The 19,792-nt window shown below is 53.0% G+C and overlaps 2 protein-coding genes across 2 annotated transcripts; both read left to right on the top strand.

Annotated features, from left to right (window-relative positions):
• The first annotated feature begins 57 nt into the window (after positions 1 to 57).
• Positions 58 to 963, top strand: RpL36 (ribosomal protein L36). The gene is made up of 3 exons (XM_003737681.1): positions 58 to 155; positions 396 to 570; positions 795 to 963. Exons 1-3 carry the CDS (start codon positions 145 to 147, stop codon positions 927 to 929), a joined length of 321 nt encoding a protein of 106 aa, XP_003737729.1. The 5' UTR covers positions 58 to 144; the 3' UTR covers positions 930 to 963.
• A 1,620-nt stretch (positions 964 to 2,583) lies between these two features.
• LOC108864421 (mediator of RNA polymerase II transcription subunit 26-like) lies at positions 2,584 to 10,051 on the top strand. The gene is made up of 3 exons (XM_018640019.1): positions 2,584 to 2,646; positions 8,250 to 8,324; positions 8,435 to 10,051. The coding sequence occupies exons 1-3, from the start codon at positions 2,584 to 2,586 to the stop codon at positions 10,049 to 10,051; spliced, it is 1,755 nt and encodes a 584-aa protein (XP_018495535.1).
• The last annotated feature ends 9,741 nt before the right edge of the window (positions 10,052 to 19,792 follow it).

The following is a 19,792-nucleotide window of genomic DNA, read 5'->3' as shown; positions in this document are numbered from 1 at the left end:
CTAGCTAAGATCGCTGAATTCTTGAGGAGAATTAAAAAATTTGTTCCGAGTGTTTTTGTATCGTTCGTCGAGAAATTCGTCTGCTAGGTCTCCATCTTTCTTTTCTGGCCGACTTCCTCGAAGGAAGCCCCGCTCCACGTGGAAATGGCACTAAAGTGAGTTTTCTCTCAAATCACGGTATTGTCCGCGTACTTTCACGTGCCCAGGAAAACGGGAATCTGCAGGGAGCCTCGGAACTCTCTCAGAAAGGGTTGGCGATTGATGGGCCAATGTTACGTGCCGACCTGCTCGTCGTACACAGCGTGTCGGCGGGAGTTGAAGCGAATTGTTGGGTATGAACACATTGTCAACCTCAATCAGCGAATTCTAAACTAAGTACCTGCTCTTCCCCATAGATACAACCTCATCATCGGACAGGCCAAGGGCCACCGAGTCGTGAAGAACAAGCGAATCGTGAAACCCACGGCTAAGGGAGGAAAGGTCTCGGCACATACCAAGTTCATTCGTGAGCTCGTTCGCGAAGTCACTGGATTCGCTCCTTATGAAAGAAGAGCTATGGAATTGCTCAAGGTGGGTGGTTGGTTACTGAATATTGAACTCCCTTCTCCTCCATTCTCTTACTCCGCGCTCGGTCCGGGTTCGCCGTGAGAATAACCTGTCCATCGAACGAGTAGAGCCGATCGAGACTACGGTCTACTCCGCCTCGCCTCCTCGTCTCATGTGATGAGGATGGGTATGATCACTCTTCTTTTTCGGGTAAATGACACAAACTGAGGTGGGTTCATGTTTTTCAGGTCTCGAAGGATAAGAGAGCATTGAAGTTCTTGAAGAAGCGTCTTGGCACCCACCTCCGCGCCAAGAGGAAGAGGGAGGAACTGTCCAACGTTCTCACTCAACAGAGAAAAGCTGCGGCCCAGGCACACAAATAAAGCGTTTACGAGGTGTGAGCCTCGGTTACGTGTACATGCGGTGTCTTTTTTTCATACCGCGATCAATTATGCCAATCGAGCCATTCTTGAGGTACCCGAGTTACTTTTCGGTAGGTGAGCCGCCTTTTGGTTTTTAGAGCCCACACTCCATCAGGGCAAGCCCAGATTACCCAGCTCAGCTTAGTCAGACGAAGGATATCCGAGGCCTGATGTACTTCGAGTGCTATGGCATGAGACGATCAATTCGATTCCGAGGTTGTGACGAGGAGCTCCCTCGGTCTCTCGTGGCTGAAATTGGTATTCTTAGGCACCGGTTTGACTGACTGAAAATGCGCGAATCCCCTGGACGGACGTGGCATCCAGGAACCGAGATTCCCGAGGCCCCGCTAGTGACTTGAGGCTCAGATCGGTCGTAGTCGGCCCGATCTGTGGACTCGCTCCATGCTCTACTCGTGATCGGCTCCAAACGCACGGCCTCACGCTCTCTTGTCCCGTAGGAGGGAAAATCTTGTAAATTCGTGCGTATATCAAAATGCAAGCGTTCGCGTTCGATGGTCGTCTCGGGACTATATAGAGTCCGAAATCCCCAGGAGGGGAGCGTAAGGAAGGGTGATGTGGGCTCTGTCTAGCTCCTTCCCCCGGTTCGATCTCGACCTATCTCTTCGGGATGACACCAATTCCTAAGAGATTGCAGTGGGGGTGGCTGGGGCCCTAGACGGGGCAGCGAGGATACTGATTGATCATGGATCGTCTCTTTATCGTCAGCAGTTCTGGCCTTCAGGTGGGGGAAATCGGAGTTTCCGAGTGTGGAGCGGGAATTCGGGGAAATCCGGATCGCCCAAAATATCAGGATATACCTATCGAAATTCGCGGAATAGAGTCTCATGCATATCGGGTATTCGGGAAAAGGATTCGAGAGCGCGGGGTTCGTGGGGGCGAATTCCGGGATACGTTAGCCCACACTTAATTGGCCATGATCACTTACCCGGAGTTCGATCAGAGAGGATCAACCCGGGGTCTGGAGGCTCGATCAGAGAGAGGCCGCTGTTCTTCTCTCCTCTCGAAGAAAATCGGAATACACTCCTGTATATCCCGACTGCCCCCTCATTCTAGCTACCGATGACATATAGAAGCCCAACAGACTGCGTCGACATTCGCTTCTAGTGAAAAGCCTCTGGTCGGAAGTTGGACAGGATTCGAAACAGCACCGGAGGAGTCGAGGTGTTCATGTGTTTGGTGCAAGTGTCCCTCACATTCGGCGTTTTGAGAGCCTTCTCCTCAAACTCCGAGCGAACGTGACAAACTGCAGCTAGTGTGTATCTACAGAAACTCGATCGTGTTTCGTTATTGTTCGTCCGTGCTCCGTTGCCGGCTGTTGCCGCCACGGCAAAGCGAAGAGGGCGCTGCGATAGTCTCAGCTGACTGATAGAGGGCGGCACAGTCGCTGTGTTGTGGTAGCGTAGTGAACTGTGGTTGGTGAGTGCGCTGCTCGTCGTCGCCGTGGTCGCTGCTGCTGCCGCCACTGCCACTCGACCGACCAGTGGTGGCTGCTGCCCTCGGCTCAGTCTGCTGCTGGCTGTCGTCGTCGTCTGTTCGTCCGTCGATCTGGTGATCGGCGTTTGTGTGACGACTCGCTTTTTATGCTCTATTATAAATGCAGTGCTCCCCTCATGACATCAAGGAACAACTCGTGAGGGCTCTCGACCAGGACCACAATGTAAGCGCTTTCTGGGGGGGACCGAAAAATGCCGAAAAGAAAGCACACTTGTAATATACAGAGTCATTTCGGTTAGGCTTAGCTGGCCACTACCAGCACGATCGGCAGCAGCTAGTAAAAGCGGCTGCCGTCCACCAGCCACCGACTGAGAGGCGAAAAACTTGCCCAAATTCAACTTGGCTCGTGCCAGGACCCTTGTCCCGGCCGGCCGTGGTGTGCAGATGGCTGAACACGCCCGCGCGGAGGTTCGAAATCGACGCTTGCGAAGTTCGGCCCCGTCGAGAACTTGCGACGGACTGATGTACAGTGGGCGCCTCGGTCGTCTCGGCTGCGATTCATGACGCCGGCGCCGACTTGTTTGGTCCGACATGTCGGCTCAACTCGCCGGCATCAGGCGTTGGCTGCGGCTGTGACTATTAGCGAGGGATGATTCTCGAATGCGTGTCTTCTGCCAGTTGTATGTCTCTATCTCGAGTATTCGAATGAATGAGTTTTTTTCGTTTTCCTCTCAATGGTGTCTGAGATACTGAAGTTCGATTGTCCGTGTCGCCCGAATCGTATTTTGAGTTCTTCCGAAGCGAATGCGAGATATGAAAACATTGAGTGCTTGTGAGATGCGATACGGAGTGTTTCTCGGAAATATGAGTTCAAGCTGTGAAACTTGAAGCTTCGATCATTGCTTCTGATAACGGAAGCCTTCTCGATGAAGCCTATCGCTCCAGCGCCGGCTGACCGTGGATTTGCCGTCGGGTCCTTGGAATTTAGCGCGTCGCACTTACAGCTCCGCCGAGAGCTCCCCATTGAATTCTCGAGGAGCGTCCCCCGGACATTTCGGAGGAGATTCGGGGCTTCGGAGTGTTCTATGTCGCTCCTGTCTCGCCCCGGCTAATTGATTTGCGGTGTGGCAAAGACAGCTTCTCTGCTTCTGTTGACCAGACAGAGAGTCGTTCTGGAAAATTCCGTCCGTGTGTGTCGTAAGGCCCCGACTTCGTGCTCGCTGAAGTCACCCGTCAGGGTCCGCCGAAGATTCCATGTGTCTCTCGGTCATGTGCCGATCATTTGACTCCGTTCAGGAATCGATCGGTGTAGGATTCGTGCGGAAGTGTAATGTGAATCGTGATGTTGCTACAACCGACATTTCGGCCTTGTGGGACCGAATAAAGTGAATGCTATGCGCCGAAAAGTCTTTGGTTCCAAGACTGGCAACATTCGTGTCCGGTGTAATTCCATCGGGATCTCACCGGGTTTCGACGCATCATCCGGCGCCGAAATTCCCTTTGAGAAGGCGTCTCTCGATGTGTCTGTACCTCATTTATTACATGCGTGTAGTGAAGTAGTTGAACTTGAATGCTGGCAGGCCATCGGAATCGATGCCCTGGTCTCCTACAGCCGCCGAATGACTCATGGTACCTCCTTGGTGATTAACGTTCGGGGATTCCGTGCCCTGACCAAGGTTTTCCTCGTCGCGTTTAGCATAGACTCGAAAGGCTCTATGTCCGGAGCTTCGAGAATTCATTCGTACGGAATCGCTTGCTAAGCGCTGGGTTGACGACCCAGCCGGCTCGAGATAATCTAGAGCGAGTAAGAAAGGATTCCGTAGGGGAGACTGAGAACTCCACGAGTAGACGAGTTTCTATGTAACGTCAACTTTTATTCCATTACACATAGCAGACAAACTATCTCGGGAAATGAGCACGACCACATCAGCGGCTACGACAGCGAAGAGCGTGCTCTCCTGCAAATATTCAATTGTATTTCTAGTCGACAGAATCGATTGTTAACTGACACGTCATGCACATGATGCCACTTGTTCAATATTGTGAAACCATTCTCCTCGTTCCGTTACGATGATCCCGAAAACCGGGGAGTCTCGAGCGAACCAATCGCGAGCGAACGAAGGAACGAGCGAAAAAAAAGTTAATAAAAATGCGAACGATTTGATCAATCGACCTACAAAATACTCTTTTGATTGTATTGCAACGGGGGAATCGAACAAGCAGCAGTTATGGAGTCACGATGAATTCGGAAGTCGACAATCAGACTCCTCTGTAGACGGAAACCGATCTGCGTTGGGTTGATTGGATTCAGACCTTACGGACTGACTGACTTACTGACTGACTGACCGATCGATTAGAGCGGGACGGCTGCGGAGCAAGGTGGATAGGAGCTGAAGATATCAGCGGGGATCGGAGAAGTCAAATTCTTCCGAAAAAAATTCGCGTACGTACACGCGACTTGATACGGGGCCAAGCCGTGGTCTAGTCGAAGACTTTTCCCAAAGCTTCCCGGTGCGACACGGGTGTCCCGTCCTCCCGTGGGCCTCTGTCGGGCCCAGTGGCGACTTGAGATGCGAATGTGCAGCCGCTGCCGCCGAATTCTTCTCTTTCCCCCCGTTAGGAACGAGCACACGCGCGGGCGAAACACACACATATAGAGTTCTTACAGCAGAGCCGATGCTGCTGCCGGCCCTCGCAGCAGCACAGACTCATACGATACCCTTGGCTCAGCAGCCTGGCAGACTCACGCTCACCACATGCTCAGTCGCGCAGCTACACACACACACACGAATTCGAGGGCGAGGGCTGGATCTGTGCGTTGCCATGATCCTTCCTGCTGCTAGTCGACCTTTCGGTTCGTTCGCTCGCTCGTTCGTTCGTTCGCTATCCCGGCTGGCTGTCTGCCGGGCTCTGCTGCTTCAAGCACCACCATCGCCGCCTGCGAGCGACGCGGATGACGACGATTGGAGAAGAGTCCGCAGCGGCGGCAGCAGCATCGTCGAAACCAACGACGACGGCGGTGCCGACGAGTCACAGAGCTGCAGCGGCTTCGTTCGCTTGCTCGAGCAGCAGCCTGTGCGGCTGTGGATGGTTGGATGCTACAGCAGCAGAGAGGTCGACCAAGCTGCAGTAAACGAGCAAGCAGCAACCATTGCTGTTCGAAGCTCTAGTTTGGGTTATATTGCGGTTCCTGTCGGAACGGAACGGGGCGAAATTTCGAAATTTTCACCAAATTTCGCCCGACACCGCGCCGATCCATGGGCGAAGTTTCACGCGAGTCCTGCCAGCGGCTCATGAGAAAATCGCGAATATCACGTGGAGCACGTGGACATACCGCATCGATTGTGTGGGTCTGCCGGCCGGCTAGCCAGGCTGCCTGGCCGTTTCTCGATGTGGACGGATTTTTCCGTGGCAAACGTCAAATTAATCACTCGCCGCACCGAGATCGTGCGTCTCTGAGGCTAGAGAAACGCCGACATTTCTGCCCTCGAAATTCAGAACTTCCTTCGGAAGGTAGCTGATGCCTTCGGCTGCGGGGCTCGTTTGCGCAGTAGTTGTCGTCGCTATCGGAACGACGCTCGCTGCTCTCCCGCTTTTGTCTTCGATTCTCTCAGAATGTTTTGTCGGTCTATTATATCGTGTGTTTCGTCCTAAATCGCGCTGCTTGTCCTGAGCGATGAAGCGCCGATTGATTCAATTAACAGCTTGATTTGTTTGCTGATCAGAGAATTTTCCGTACAGTCTCGTCAGCTGATCGGTTCGGTGAGCGGTCCGCATGCAGGTCGAATTTTCTTGCCACAATCGTCGGGGCGGGGAACGTTAATCGACTTCGGCCAATGAGCTAGCGTGCTTCCATCGAGACATGAAGGATTGTTATCGATACCATGATAGCTTCTGATACTCTCATACGGTAATGGGAGGAATTTTCCCTCAAAATGGAAAGTCGACATCCATACAGATCCGAGCAGCTTGCGAGCGATGCTGCCGAGGACAAGGGTCGAGCGACTGACATTAGTAAACAACGAGCGGCATGTCGCAGTACTGCCTTCTGCTGCTTCTGCTCTTGTGACTACGGTCTATGCTGCCGCTCTTATCTTGCAGTGAGGCGGCGTCGACGGCGGTGGCCTTAGTCGTCGCTGCAGCGGCTGCCGTTGTTGTCGCTCCGGCAGCGATGGTGGTGGTAGCGGCGTTGAGTCGATTCTTTCGTTCGCTGCGACTGTCTGACTCGGTCGGCGGTTCTGCTGTTGCAGTTGTTGTCTGAGTGAGAGAGCCGAACAAGCAGTCAACCAACCAACCAGCCACCTAGCTGGCTGGTCAAAGCATCAGCTAGATAGTCGGCTTGTCGGGCGGTCGGTCCATGAGTTGGTCTTTTGCCCGGTTGTCCTTCCATCCGACCGAGCGGCCGACCATCGATTGCCATAGTGGGTCGCTCGGTCTGCCGTTTCTTGTCCAGACCGACAGCAGCAGCAGCGGCCATGGGGCAGCGGGAACTCCCGCTCTCCCGCCACCGCCCGCATACGCCGCTTACGCCATCTGTGGACTGACGAGGAAGAACACGCGAAAGCAATTCCGAGCGTGTGAACGAGCAAGTAGGCGGATAAGCGGACGAAGCACAACATGGAAATCGAAAGGACAACCGAGTGGGTCGAATGCCCCGTCGCCGCAAAACCTTCGGTCCATCAAAGACCGTAGCCAGGCGGATGGAGCGCTTAGTCGCGGGTGACGGGAGAGGGCTCGAGGGGAATTTTCCGCGACTCGGAACGATGATGTTGACGCCGCCACGGCCGTTGCCGCTGCTGCCGCTCCATGACATTTCCTCGAACCACGATCCCGTGCGGCGGAAAACTGGTGGCTCGGTCCCGCCAAGGATTATCGAGGCTCAGAGCGGGATCCCCCCATTTTCCACGGGACGTGAGCAGACGCTCAGGCGGCAATCCGAGGGCCACAAAGCCTCCGTTCTGTCACTCAGCGACTTCTCCTCTCTCCGCGGAATAGAACTACGCGAGCCCAGGTAGCTGTCAGCTGAGAGCTGTGGGGGAGGCGTCTGACTAAAAATAGCCAGACGATTCCTTCTCCACTGCTGTTCCGTAATCCGACGCATTGGCTGAGTGTACGAACGTCTGGAGGAGTTCGGTATCTTTCTTGTTTTGCCGCTCTCCCCATCTTCACATGGAGCAGGACCGGCGGCGGGAATAACGAGAGTCGGCTGACGTTATTTCGGTCGACGTCGCGCTATCGTGGAACTCGAGAGAATCGTTGCGATGGAGCTCCCGCTGCATGTTATGGTTCTCGTTCGCACTTCAGATCCATGAATCCGGCAGTTCCGGCACTTGCTGAAGTTGAATGATCGAACCCCGCGGCATAACCTTGCGGTTATCGACCCGACCCCAGACTGTACTCCAGCGTGGGGGCATGTAGATGCTGGACTTGAACTATGTAGATGGCGCGGGGATCGATACGCTGTCGGCCGAGGACCATCGATCGAACGGCCACACGAGACTTATGGAAGTCGGCGGTGCTTGTTTTTGAATATTTCTTGAGTGCGAGAGTCGACGAGCTTCTATGCAAGATCTTCGACTAATAGGAGAGGCTGATCAGGGGCTAAGTGGCCAAGGATCGGAAACTCGACGGTTCAGTTGGAATCATCGATTTCGAGAATATCGCGGCGTCTGTATACTGATTGAGATGAAGTTTGTGTCTTAGCCTAGAAATTGGATTAGCTCGGTGATGGGAGAAGTGATGACGCCATGAGTCAGGGATCACACGATGCCTGTCAGGCAACGATACAGTATGTAGATCCTAACTATCGGCTGTTCCGCTCCACAGGTGGTTGATATGGTGGCAGTTTTGGACTGCATCTCCATCTTGGAAGGCTTCCCGATCCGCCGGGAGGATTTGGAGGTTCGTTCGCGTCCTCAGCTGAGCGATGAATGATTTCCGGAGAGTGATTTGGTCGCCATCCCGAGCTCATCGAGATGAATTTGATTCAGTCACTTCTGTTCCATTCACAGAAAACACGTCTCGGCCGAGTGATCAACGAACTCCGACGGAAGACTTCGGACGTGGCCCTTCAGAAACGTGCGAAGGATCTCGTCCGGAGCTGGCGTAAGCTTCTGCCGGAGAACCCGAACATCTCCGCGGTCGTTCAGAAAGCCGGCCCTATTCCCCCGTTGAGCCATGTCCAAGCGCCACGCGTTGCTCAACTGCAACAAAGTGTCGTCTCGTCCCTCGGAGGTCGGACGACGAGTCCGGCGCTGAGCTCGTCGACCAGTCCGATCCTACGAACTCGGAATGGCTCGGGTTTCAAACCAGTCAGCCCCGCGATCCCAGGATCGCCGTCACCGTCCGCTGTTGCGCCGTTGGCCTCGCATCCCGGAGGGACGCAAGCGACACCGGCCACGGCCGCATCGAAGGCGCCAAATCGGAACAGTGTTGCTAACAAACGTCTCCGGAAAGAAAGTCCGCCCAACGGAACTGTAGGAGCAGCGAAAAGATCTCGGATATCGACGCCCACAACACTCGGAGCAGAAGGCGGAGCAAACACCACGACAACACCGGCGGCCACATCGACCCCAGCGAGGACAACATCGAATGGTTTTGACAGTTTGCTGAACTGCAATTCCAGTATCAACGCAACAACAGGAGCGGCAGCGACGCCGATCGGTTCCGCTGCCGCTGCGGCACCAGCGACGGGCATACCAAGCGGCAACAGTGCATTTGAAAGTTTAGTGAGACCGGATTCCCGAACCGGCAGCGTACACTCGGACGACGCGACAAGCAACGGGGGTTTTTCCTCTTCGACGCCTCGAATAGTTCCTAAGGTGAAGACGACCCAACAGCTGATCGACGAGTTGAAAGCGAAATCGGGCATCAACGTGTCGATCGATGGCGTCGTCAAGGAGTCGGCCCCGCCTAAGCGAAGCGCCGTCACTCCGGTCGTCTCCTCCACGACGAAGGGAAAACGCGGCCGACCGTCGCTCCACGGGAACGCTGCCGCCTCCCGCGTCGATTCCCCGACCGGAGCAACGAATCACAACTCGACCGGAGTGCACGGCTCGCGGCAAGCCGCCATGAACAACGCGAATTTCAACAAACTCCTCGCGAACGATGCGCGCGAACTGTCGAAAACGAAAAGCGAGCTCATGGACCGATTCCTGCAGTCGTCGCCGCAGTCGCAGAGCGACGAAAGCAACCACCAGGAAAACGGGCACATGAACGGCCTCACGAACGGTTCGAATGGTCGGCTCGGCTCTGGGAACGGTCCCAGTGTCCCGGCAGCGAACCCGGCAGCTGCATCGTCGTCGGCGGCGGCTGGAGCCCCGATGATGAACGTCGTTGACGTCGAGGAGGACATTCGGAGAATTATGGCGCAGCTCCCGCCCATAACGAACAGTGCAGAGCTCCTGCGCGAGTTCGAGGAGTCGAAAGATCAGGAACGCTTGTTCCCACCCCGAACCTCTGCTCCCACGGAGGAGGAGGTTGAACGGATCTCAAATGGCCAATGGCCGTGTGTCAACGGGAACTATGATATGGATGGCCAGTGGCGGCCATGGAACCAAATGATGAAGGCCCAGTCTGCCGGAAGCGACCCGCTACTCGTTCTGCCTTATGTAGATATTGAATGGTGATAAGCAAGAGATGACGAGAACGAAACAAACTGAATGAGCGAGAGTGGTAGCCGAAGGAGCGCAAGTTAGGGGTAGAGTGTACGCCACGCGCAAATGAGAAATACAAACGGGAAAACAAACAGAACGCATACACCACCACAAGCATCATCACACATATTAAGAATGAACCCGATTACTAGGCTGTTGGAATTAATTAAAAAAAAGAAACAAGACCTGAAGAAAGAAATTTCCGTCGATCACACTCCTTCGATCCTGACAAGCCAAAAACGAGAAGCAAAAAGGGAACCGATGCATACGATGGAGACCTACACAGTGTGAATAACGAGCAAGCGTGCAAATTCCGTGCGAGAACTCCGTACGTTATACGACCACCTGAGATGAACGAGAGAGGGTAGTGAGGGGGGGAGTGGAAGAATCAAGAAGCCACATCGACGAAATTTGGATCCGAATACATGAGGGTGAATGGTTAGACGAACACTTCAGGTCGGGGTAGTCGACGGAAACTTTGCGCTTCTGCAATCTTTGTGAACCTTGTAAAAAGTTGAAGATCTGTTAAATAATATTATTACAATTCTAATATCTATTCACCTGGCAATCGATTGATCGACGGTGCATGCTACCTGGCAGGAAGGAGAAAAGAAGTTTTCTCTCCAGGAGAGCAGAATCCATTCTCCGCCCATTTCAATTCACAATCAAGCGATCGCGTGAGTCTGACCCTTGAGTGATCATGGTCAGCGCAATCAAATCCATCGACAGAAGGCGATCAATCATTATTACTAGACACTGCAAAATCCCGCGATTCCGCGTTTTTCGATTTTTCTCTCCGCTCGTGGTGGAGAAGAGATGCCACAGTGGAGGGTATCGTCGATCTTTCGGCGAAAGAGGAGACTTCTCGGCATATCCCTGTTGTTTCTCGAGGAATCGATTGATTGAATATTCACCGAATATCTGAATTGTCCGAGTTGCTCATTGACGAGACGCTCGGACTGCGCTCAGCCCAGAGCAGCGAGTGCTCAAAATTCGATGCCGTATCCGAAGTCTGCGGTAACCTCGCGTCGGCGAGAAGATCCGCGAGATATTCATGAGAACCATCCTTCTTGCTGCACATGGTCGCAGCAAGAGGTAGAACGTGAAAGGATTCGGAAGGGAATGCGGACTGGTCACTGTATTCATCTTGATGTGAATGTACCGTGGAGATAATCACAATCGAGCGACAAACACATTATGCGAGCTGCGATAAGAAAAGGAATCGACCATACAACGAACTGAAGAATTTTCTAGCGCGGGGAGCCGCGAATCCGATTCAGGGATATTCATTTTTGGCATACCGGACGCGAAGTGAAAACAAAGCCTCCGGGAGATTCTTCCCGTAAAAGCTGCAACCGTCATTGTTGGAAATAGGAGCGTGCAGGTTGTACTTTCATGTATTAGAGCGAGCGGATATGTTAGTAGAAAACGTAGTGACGTGCCCGACGAGGACCCGGTGTCTTTCGCCGATCCCTCCAATGGAGAATGTCTTCTAAAGCATAGTTGAGTCCGGGAGATCCCCGTAGCGGACGCAGTTACACACTTAGGGATCGGAACCGCGAAGTGAAATTACCAAGGTCCCATAGGAACGACTTTGTTATGCTCTGCAGTGTATGCTTTTTTCGGCCGGACGGAACCACAAGGAATGTTTTTTCACACATCAAGTGCCAAGGATCCTCCCGCGCAGAACAAGGGAATCAACAGAATCGATATAAGCATCCATGGAACCGGGGACGACGGAATGAGCGCCTTTATCAAAGCAGAGGGACCCATTATTATTCGAAATTTGTATGACCAAAGCGTATTTTTGATATCGTCAATACGGCAGCATCAACAATGCCGTCAGTCCCGGGGGAGAATCTTACGGAACTCCGAGATCAGAGATGGAGAGGAGTTTCAAAGAAATCGCGCAGTATTCAAGATGGCTCCGCCCGACTTGGCCGAGCTTAGAGAGCGTCAATCCGATCCGTTGAGATATCGTTCCTCCATCGATGTGCAAAACAGGGCTCGATTCCGTGTCGGTGTTGAGCGTGCGCGTGCCGGATCCGCCATCCAACAGGTTAGCCCAGCACGTATTGTGCTCGGTTTGAAATCGAGTCGCGGCATTCTTCATCCATTCCAGTGTTCCTTAGTAAATATGAGTGAAAGCGAACCCAATCTGTGAGTGAAAGGGTGGCCTGTGCGCCTGATGTGAAAACAATGGTGTTCGGAGGATCGACTGCGAATCGGCAGCGATCCTTATCTTCAGTCAGAAGGAGACCATAAGTCAAATCGTTGATCTGGTCTGGAGACAGAAAGACTTGCTTCCCAATCTGCGATGCGTGCGCCCACGGAGCAAGACTCGGAAGAGCGCAGGGATTAACTTGGAATTTCAAAGATTTCGCGGCTTTTTTCGCAATGGCCGGAAGCGCGACTTTTGTTACTTTTGATCGAGGCAGACTCGCTGTCCTTGTACGATCGACGCAGACGACTGGAAATAGAGACGATTGACGGATTTTGTCGTGATCATGATGCATCGCAGTGAAGCGGAAACAAAGATTGACAGTCAAGAATGAGCTGGAATCAAGCGGAACCATGAACACAAAACTGGATAAGAGTTTAAATTTTGTACCATAATAAATGAATGAACATATTATTGACAAGAAAACTCCTGTTGTCCTCGATGCTTTTCTATTCTTGGGGATCATAATCGTCATCATGGAAAACCTGATTCGAGCCGTGGTTCGACCTAAATATTTCCGGAAGCAAGCCGAGACTCCGTCTGACACGAGCCTCGCGCATAATAAGAAATTACGTATGATGCATTGCATTGAAACAAACGCCCGTGCGGCGAAAGTCTAGTCGAGATCATTCCGCTCTGGGGATCGGAAGTAGCTGCCCATCGATATTCTCCTGATTTGACCAACATTGATCAGAAGTACGGGTGGCTTTCCGGAAGTGATCCAGTCAGGGTGATGTATGCTTGGTCCGCGCATCGTGTCGCGCTGCCCATTCGTCTTGCATTAATCGCCTCAGCACCAGAGCTTTTTTCGTTGCATTTTTCTTCTTCTCTAATACTTTCCCACGGCTTCTACGGCCAAACCTATTCCAGGTCCACCTGGGGAAGCGTCGACGTGAGAGGATGTATCCCTGGGTACGACGAATTATTTCCTTGTATGGAGATGGGGACCGTTCGCTTACTTAAAGTATTCGAGTTCATATCCGGATTGGCATCTCAATCCTTTGTCGGTCAAGCCATTGAAGCAGAATCCCCCCATGTGTATGTAGAACGAGGTCAGTCTGGCTTCACCGACCTCTTCGCCCGACGATTGCCTACAGATTGTCGATGGAAGATGGAACGGAAAGCTCTCCTAGGTGAGCGGAAGACGCTCAACTTGTCTGTCACACGACTTCTATCGGAACGGAAACAGCGTTCGTACGAAAAATTGGTCGGTTCCGAAAACGAGGAGAGAGGCGAGGCTTTGTCCTATCGGCAAGTCGAAGTTTACGAGACCGAGTCTAGCATCGGAGCCTCATTCTCTCGACATCTCGGATATACCCACTTCTGTATGGCGCTAGCGTCCGCTTTCATCTTTGGCGCCATTGTCTTCGCGACTGCTGGAGATTCAGGCTTTTCCGGCATCGGTTCCGCGGGCGCTCGATCCAATTCCCGAGGTGGTTGATGTCTCACTGGGGGTGGGAGCTCAGGGCGCTGGGTTGATGCTCGAGTCGGTGGGCGTACAACTGCTTAGGAAGTCAATGGAGCTCCCGCTCGCGCTGGGGCCGATGGAGGACGTATTGGCGCTACCGGCAATGGAGGCAGAACTGTCGTCGGGATCGATCGAGCTTCGACCGTCAGGGTAGCCGTTGGGCGTCCGGCTGCCTCCGCAGTCGGACGGGACGGACGCTCGAGCCGGTGGGGACGGTGGGCCTTGAACCGGCCCTGGAGCAGGTGGGGACGGTGGGCGTTGAACTGGCCTTGGGGCAGGTGGGGACAGTGGGCGTTGAAGTGGCCTTGACGCAAGTGGGGACGGTGGGCGTGGAACTGGCGTTGGAGCAGGTGGGGACGGTCGGCGCTCCACCGGCAGTCGGATCGATCGGGACGGCGTTCGTTGGACTCGCGGCGGAGTCGGGAGGAGAGCAGCGCGTCGAGCTTGCTTCGGAGCAGGCGGGGACGGTTGGCGCTATACTTGCGGTGGACTCGATGGGGCTCGTGCTGGTGCTGCTGACGGTGGAGACGGAGCCGATGCCGTGGCTAGCCTCGTCGGTGGGCAATGCACAGGCGGTTGAGTTGCCGAGGGGCCTCGCACCGACGGCGGACTCGGTGTACTCGGTGGAACTTGCGATGGAATCGAAGGGCCTCGCTCTTCGGGCGGGCTCAGCAAGCCCGGGGACGTTTTGGCTCGGGGCGAAAAAGGTGGAGGTTGCGGCATCGTCGGAATCTGTACCTCTGGACTCGATGCCTGGAGCCATTCTGGCATGAAGGTCTGCATTGGCAGCTTTCCTTCAGTCCAGTCGATGAACCCCGGCGCTGCCAAGTACCCATGTTTATTGCCCGGATGCCAAACTGCCGGGTTCTCGAGATAAAGACGATGAATCAGCTCCGGAACCAGTCTCCTGTACTCGGTACCCACCAATACGTAAGCTTCGAAAGCGTTGTAGAGGTCCTTCAATTCTTCCGACGTCATGAAAGTGATCGCATCATCGGTGTAGACTATCGTACCTTGCGTCAACAATTCCCATAGGCTCAAGGAATCCGTGGCGTTCTCTGTGTCTATTTCCGGCGGATCGAGAGAGGGATTTCTATAGGGGAGACAGACCACGTCCGGGGACGGGAAGTGGTGTTCGAAGCTTCCGGAGCTTGTTCGCAACTCATTGAAAAGATTCTCGGACGCTTGCAGTTTCGGCATGAAGTCCGCCAGGAGCACAGATTGGTTTCTTTACTCGATCACTTTGATTTTGTTTCGTTCTCGCTCCCTCTTTACAAAAGCTGGACCATATCCTCCAAGAGCATTTCCCTTTGCCCTTGGAGCCAATCGATAGCGGTACTGGTCTGTCTGTTGTCCACGCCTTGACGTCTCGCCACTGACGGCTGGGTAAGCGTGTCCTTGGGTAAGCGTATCCAGACCGACTGCTCAACCAACCAGGCCACGCCTGCATAGGCACCTCCACGGAGAACCACATCCGCGGCGAGCCTCCGATCGACTCCCGATTGGAGACCACACGGAAGGGCGACTGCTATCGTCAAGTATCGTAGGTACTTCAAGAATCCAACTCGGGGACGTCCGCTTCCCTGAAGTCGGGTGATCTACGAGCTGTTCGAACTCCCAATGAAGATCACGAAGATTGCCGTCGGTATGATGTATGACCGAGTCGTAGACGCCCATCGTTGTTTTCACGTAAGCAATGCAGGAGGGATTATGTATTTTTATCGGTCGAAGGGTCGAATTCAATCGCTCGCAAGGGAGATCCGACCGTGACACTGAACAGGTCTCGAAAACGGAAGGTTCCGAGCGCTCCAAAGCGATATTAAAGACTCTGGTCCGACAAGCCCCATAAATTGAGAATAGAGAGGAAGTCCTGATCAGATTCGCGCAGTCTGACGACTTTTATGCGCTCGTTATCGGTGAGCGAACATATTTGCCATATCTGGCCGCTGACTTCCCCGGTCGATACCGCACGTCGGTGTAAACATTTGAATTTCCTTCTAGTGACCCTGAACGTTTCCTCAAGATCGTTCCATTTGTCGAGGGTCTCCTTACTTCATTAACGGCAGCCCCCGTGGCTTGTGAGCTCCGGGAAGCCTTCTGTACCCGCTGCAGAAATTGCCATTTGCATTATACCTCATGTATTTTTTCGATGGCCCCGTGGTATCGCTATCGTCGCCCTGGGCTCGGCGCTCATCAGTCATCGAGACCTGTAGGGATTCTATGACGCCACGAGAGATCTTTCCAAGTACCTGTATTGATCTTCGAGCTCCACTAGAAGTTTAACAAAGCCTTTATAATCCGGGGAATGCTTACAGCAAGGATAAATAACGACGCTTGTCGAGGGATATAATCTTGTCTTGAATCTTGAATCTTATATAATCTTGGTCAGAACTAGAATAAGTTAATGCCGAACACTTCGGAGAGCAGCTGTAGGACTGGTATGGCTTATTTACAAGGTGGAGGAATACAGAGTTCAGACGCGTTCGATTTCCACGTTTTTCGCTTCGGGAATACTTTTCCTGCGTAGAGATGTCACTCGAGTATTCTGATACTCTTTTTGCTCTTCAGCATCTATGACGTTTTTCCAGTTGTCTTTGGCGAAACGTCCGCGGAGCAAGTAGACGATCAAGGCGACGGTCGCCCAGAGAATCACGAACGAAAGCATTCCGATGAGGAGAAAAAGTCCATTGATGGCTTCTTCCGTTCCGAAGAGATTAGGCTGGAAGGAAATCGCGAAGGTTACCGCCGTCAAGAATCCCTTCTGGCGAATGCAAGTGTCGATTCCGTCACTCGAGACCCGAGAGATATTCAAACCCTCCGGAGCACGTTGAGCTTGACGGGCCCGCGACCACATTCCACGTGGCATATAAATCACGCAGAGCCTCCAGAGTTAGGGTAAATGTGACTCCCTCAGAGCTCTGCTGTCTCTCGAGTCACGGAAATGGGCGACAGAGGATCCACGAGATGCCGAGGAGGATGCTCTAATTTTCGGGACCGCAACCTCGAGAAACTCGCTCTGTGGAGCCCGGGTTCCCGCGCATTCCCTCTTGAGGAAGATTGAGTTGAGTAGAGGAGTAATCGATTTGGATCTCGGGATTTCAAGGGGGATGATCTCGTGAAGTCTCAGTGTTCAACCATCTTTCCTCAGGGGAACTTCGCTTGGATCCGGTCATATTCGTCATGGCTTGCGTGGCTTGTGGGTCCCGTTCAGTTCGAGAGACGTGAGTCCGTCATATCAGCGGAGGTGTGCGAAGCTCACGCGAAAAAAAGATCGGCAAGAACCAGTCGCCTACAGTATAGTTTTCTACTCACAAATCGGTTATGAACAGCCATCTGGAGACCGCATGAACTGCACTTCACTTCACTTGTCTGAATCCCCGATTACCGACGAAGTCTTCTGATCCAGAGGAAGAAATGGCGTCTTCATGTTTTACGTCACCGATAACAGACGATTCGATAATTTTCGTTCGCCGCGAACCACTCTCTCCTTTCCGGTTGTCTGTTTACGCCAGCGGAGTCATCGGCTCGGGAGAGTCCTCGAATCACGGCAGAAGAATAAATCGATTGCATTGCGCGCGTTCACCTTTTCCGGTGAACTCCTCCAGCGCCCGCGTGACATCATCGGACTCCTCCCGAATCAGCTGAGCCGCTCAGAGACCGAGGCTTGTGCTCCCCTACTCTTCGAGCTCTTCGAAGTTCAAGCACTCACCGAACGAGCGAGCATGCGTGCGCGCGTTTACCAATATCTGGCTTTTGTCCAGAGGCATCAGTCCAAATCATCAGAGAAGAAAAAGCGCTGTGCTTGAACGTCTCTCTCGACATGAGCGAATCCCAGAAACGAGATATTTCATAGTTGTTCGATATGCTGATGCGATGAGCTTGCACGCTCCTCTGCAAACGATGAATTTCTTGGTTCGCTCACGACGCGAAGCTGTTGGGAAGACATATTCTGGAGAACCAGAAGACCGAATTCAATGTCGCTGTTACGTTCCGTTATCGCTTTTCAGAATCTCGTGCTGAGATGCTTCAGCGTACTTCACCTGTGTATTGCGCTCATCCATGACAACCCCATGTCGTGTCTCTACTTCCTAGCGAAGCATCCGAACGCTGAGCAGCCGAAACGTCCCGTCGATGATTGGTGTTAGGGTTGCTCTCGACACGATTGGGGTTGACTTACTCAACCTCGAAACATTCGCGAAGAGTTTCATCTTCGTTCAGTTTCATTCTCCTCCGTCACTTCATGTGGAGGCTTGACTTCAAATCGCCGAATGTGGACTTGGCCCGTCAATGGGCGAAGGACCGAGTTATCAGGGCACATCGTACCATCATGACTCGTCATTGGTTGCGTCAGAGGGAATCTCCCGCTCGTCGAAACACCCGCGCTCCACCTTCTGTACCACAAGAAACACTTCATGGGAACCCGATGAGTATTTACGTTCCAACGTCTTTCGATACACGGACATCGGATCTGTTGGAATTATCCGTGAGAGGCGCCTGCTCTGACTTTCATAAGCTCGCAAGAATGTTGAAAGATATCCTGTTGACCAGCACTCTGGATGGGTGTGCGTCATGCGCGACTCCAAAGCTCGTGTTGTAGGATCGATCCCTCAGAGGGGGCCCGTTTCCAATCTAGACTGCATCGGTATGGAGGAATGCCCTGCTCCGGAGGATATTGTGACTGTGACCCGCCAAACACCAACAAACATTCGGTGACGTATGGAGAATTCGCCGCCCCTAGATCACGTTTGAACCGCCGTCCCGATATAGTCCATGTGGGAAGTCTATAGCCTAGTGAGCCTACCGGGTAAGTCCACAAGGGCCTGGATTCGACGATTCAGCTCGAGCTTTGGTTGACTGGGTCGGTAAATACTTTCCGCTTCTTCCGTTTCAGGAAGAATTTATTCTGGTCGTTTTTGGAAGTATCCCGTTATACCGGTTCGCTCGCATGAATGAGTCGTCTTCTCGGGGATCTCAGCCAATATTTATGTGACTTCTCTCCGGGCACAAGTATTCCGAAGTCCTGAAGGTTGCTGCTAGGGAACTTCATTCGCCTTTCACGGCTTCGCGATCGAGGACCCGAGCCAGAATTATTCGAATTGACTCTTGCGGCAGGCGGGACTCCCAAAAAAACCCTCTCCTGGACTGATTGGGAGTAAAAGTACACGATCCGATTCATTCGTATACTCGGTATGCTGCTCGATGGAATATCGGGAGAAAAGCTCCTCTATGACCCAGCACGAAACTTCTCTTCTGGCTGCCTGTCTGGCCATCATTAGCGGTCTTCATTGATCCATAATTTCGGAACCTACAACTATGAGTGGGACCGTGATAACAGAGGTCCTCTCAGGGGTGATCCGCGAGTCCATCGGATCCAAAAGGAATGAAGATGTGCCGTTTCAGTTTTGAGCTATCTGTTTTCCAAGCGTGACTCTGTTATGAAAAAACGGGCATACGCGCCGCTCCATCGTCTTCCCCGTTCCTTCTTCCTTTGCGTTGCCTGTTTTCGGCTCGACTTTGCGGTTTTTCTCCGTGATAACATTCCTCAGACCGACCAATGGATCAGCTCAATTCTGAGGCGGGAGAGTCGATAGAGAGTTCCCTCGGAGGATTCGACCATACTGAGGCGAAATCTCGCTCGACCAAACCCGCGCGCAGGTGAGGAAGCGCAGAGCATCCAGAACCCATTGCTTCCGGAAGGCTGCCAGAATCTTTCGTCAATTTCTGGGTATGCAAGAAGGAGTTCCCAGCGATCAGTTCAGTTGATGTTTGAAGGAGCAGGAGGCTCGACGCAAGGAAGGAGGCTTCCAGGATCCGAAGGCGGCATTCTCCAGAACGTTATTTTCAAGACCTTCCATCTCCATTTGGTGCCTCACGGGTACCGATTTTCGTCTTAACGAGGAACACGGTCGGGGAGCCGCGCGGTACCGTGGCTGCTCTGCTCGAACACTGAATTTCATGCCGAATAACGGACATTCTGTACACGGAATCCAAATATCAGTGCTCTTGCAATAAGGCTTCAATATCT

Source organism: Galendromus occidentalis, unplaced genomic scaffold (genome assembly GCF_000255335.2).
Source record: "Galendromus occidentalis unplaced genomic scaffold, Mocc_1.1 scf7180000075612, whole genome shotgun sequence".
In the NCBI taxonomy this organism is placed as follows: Eukaryota; Metazoa; Arthropoda; class Arachnida; order Mesostigmata; family Phytoseiidae; genus Galendromus; species Galendromus occidentalis.
The sequence above is the reverse complement of the archived record's forward strand: the minus strand, read 5'-3'. Positions and strand labels throughout refer to the sequence as shown.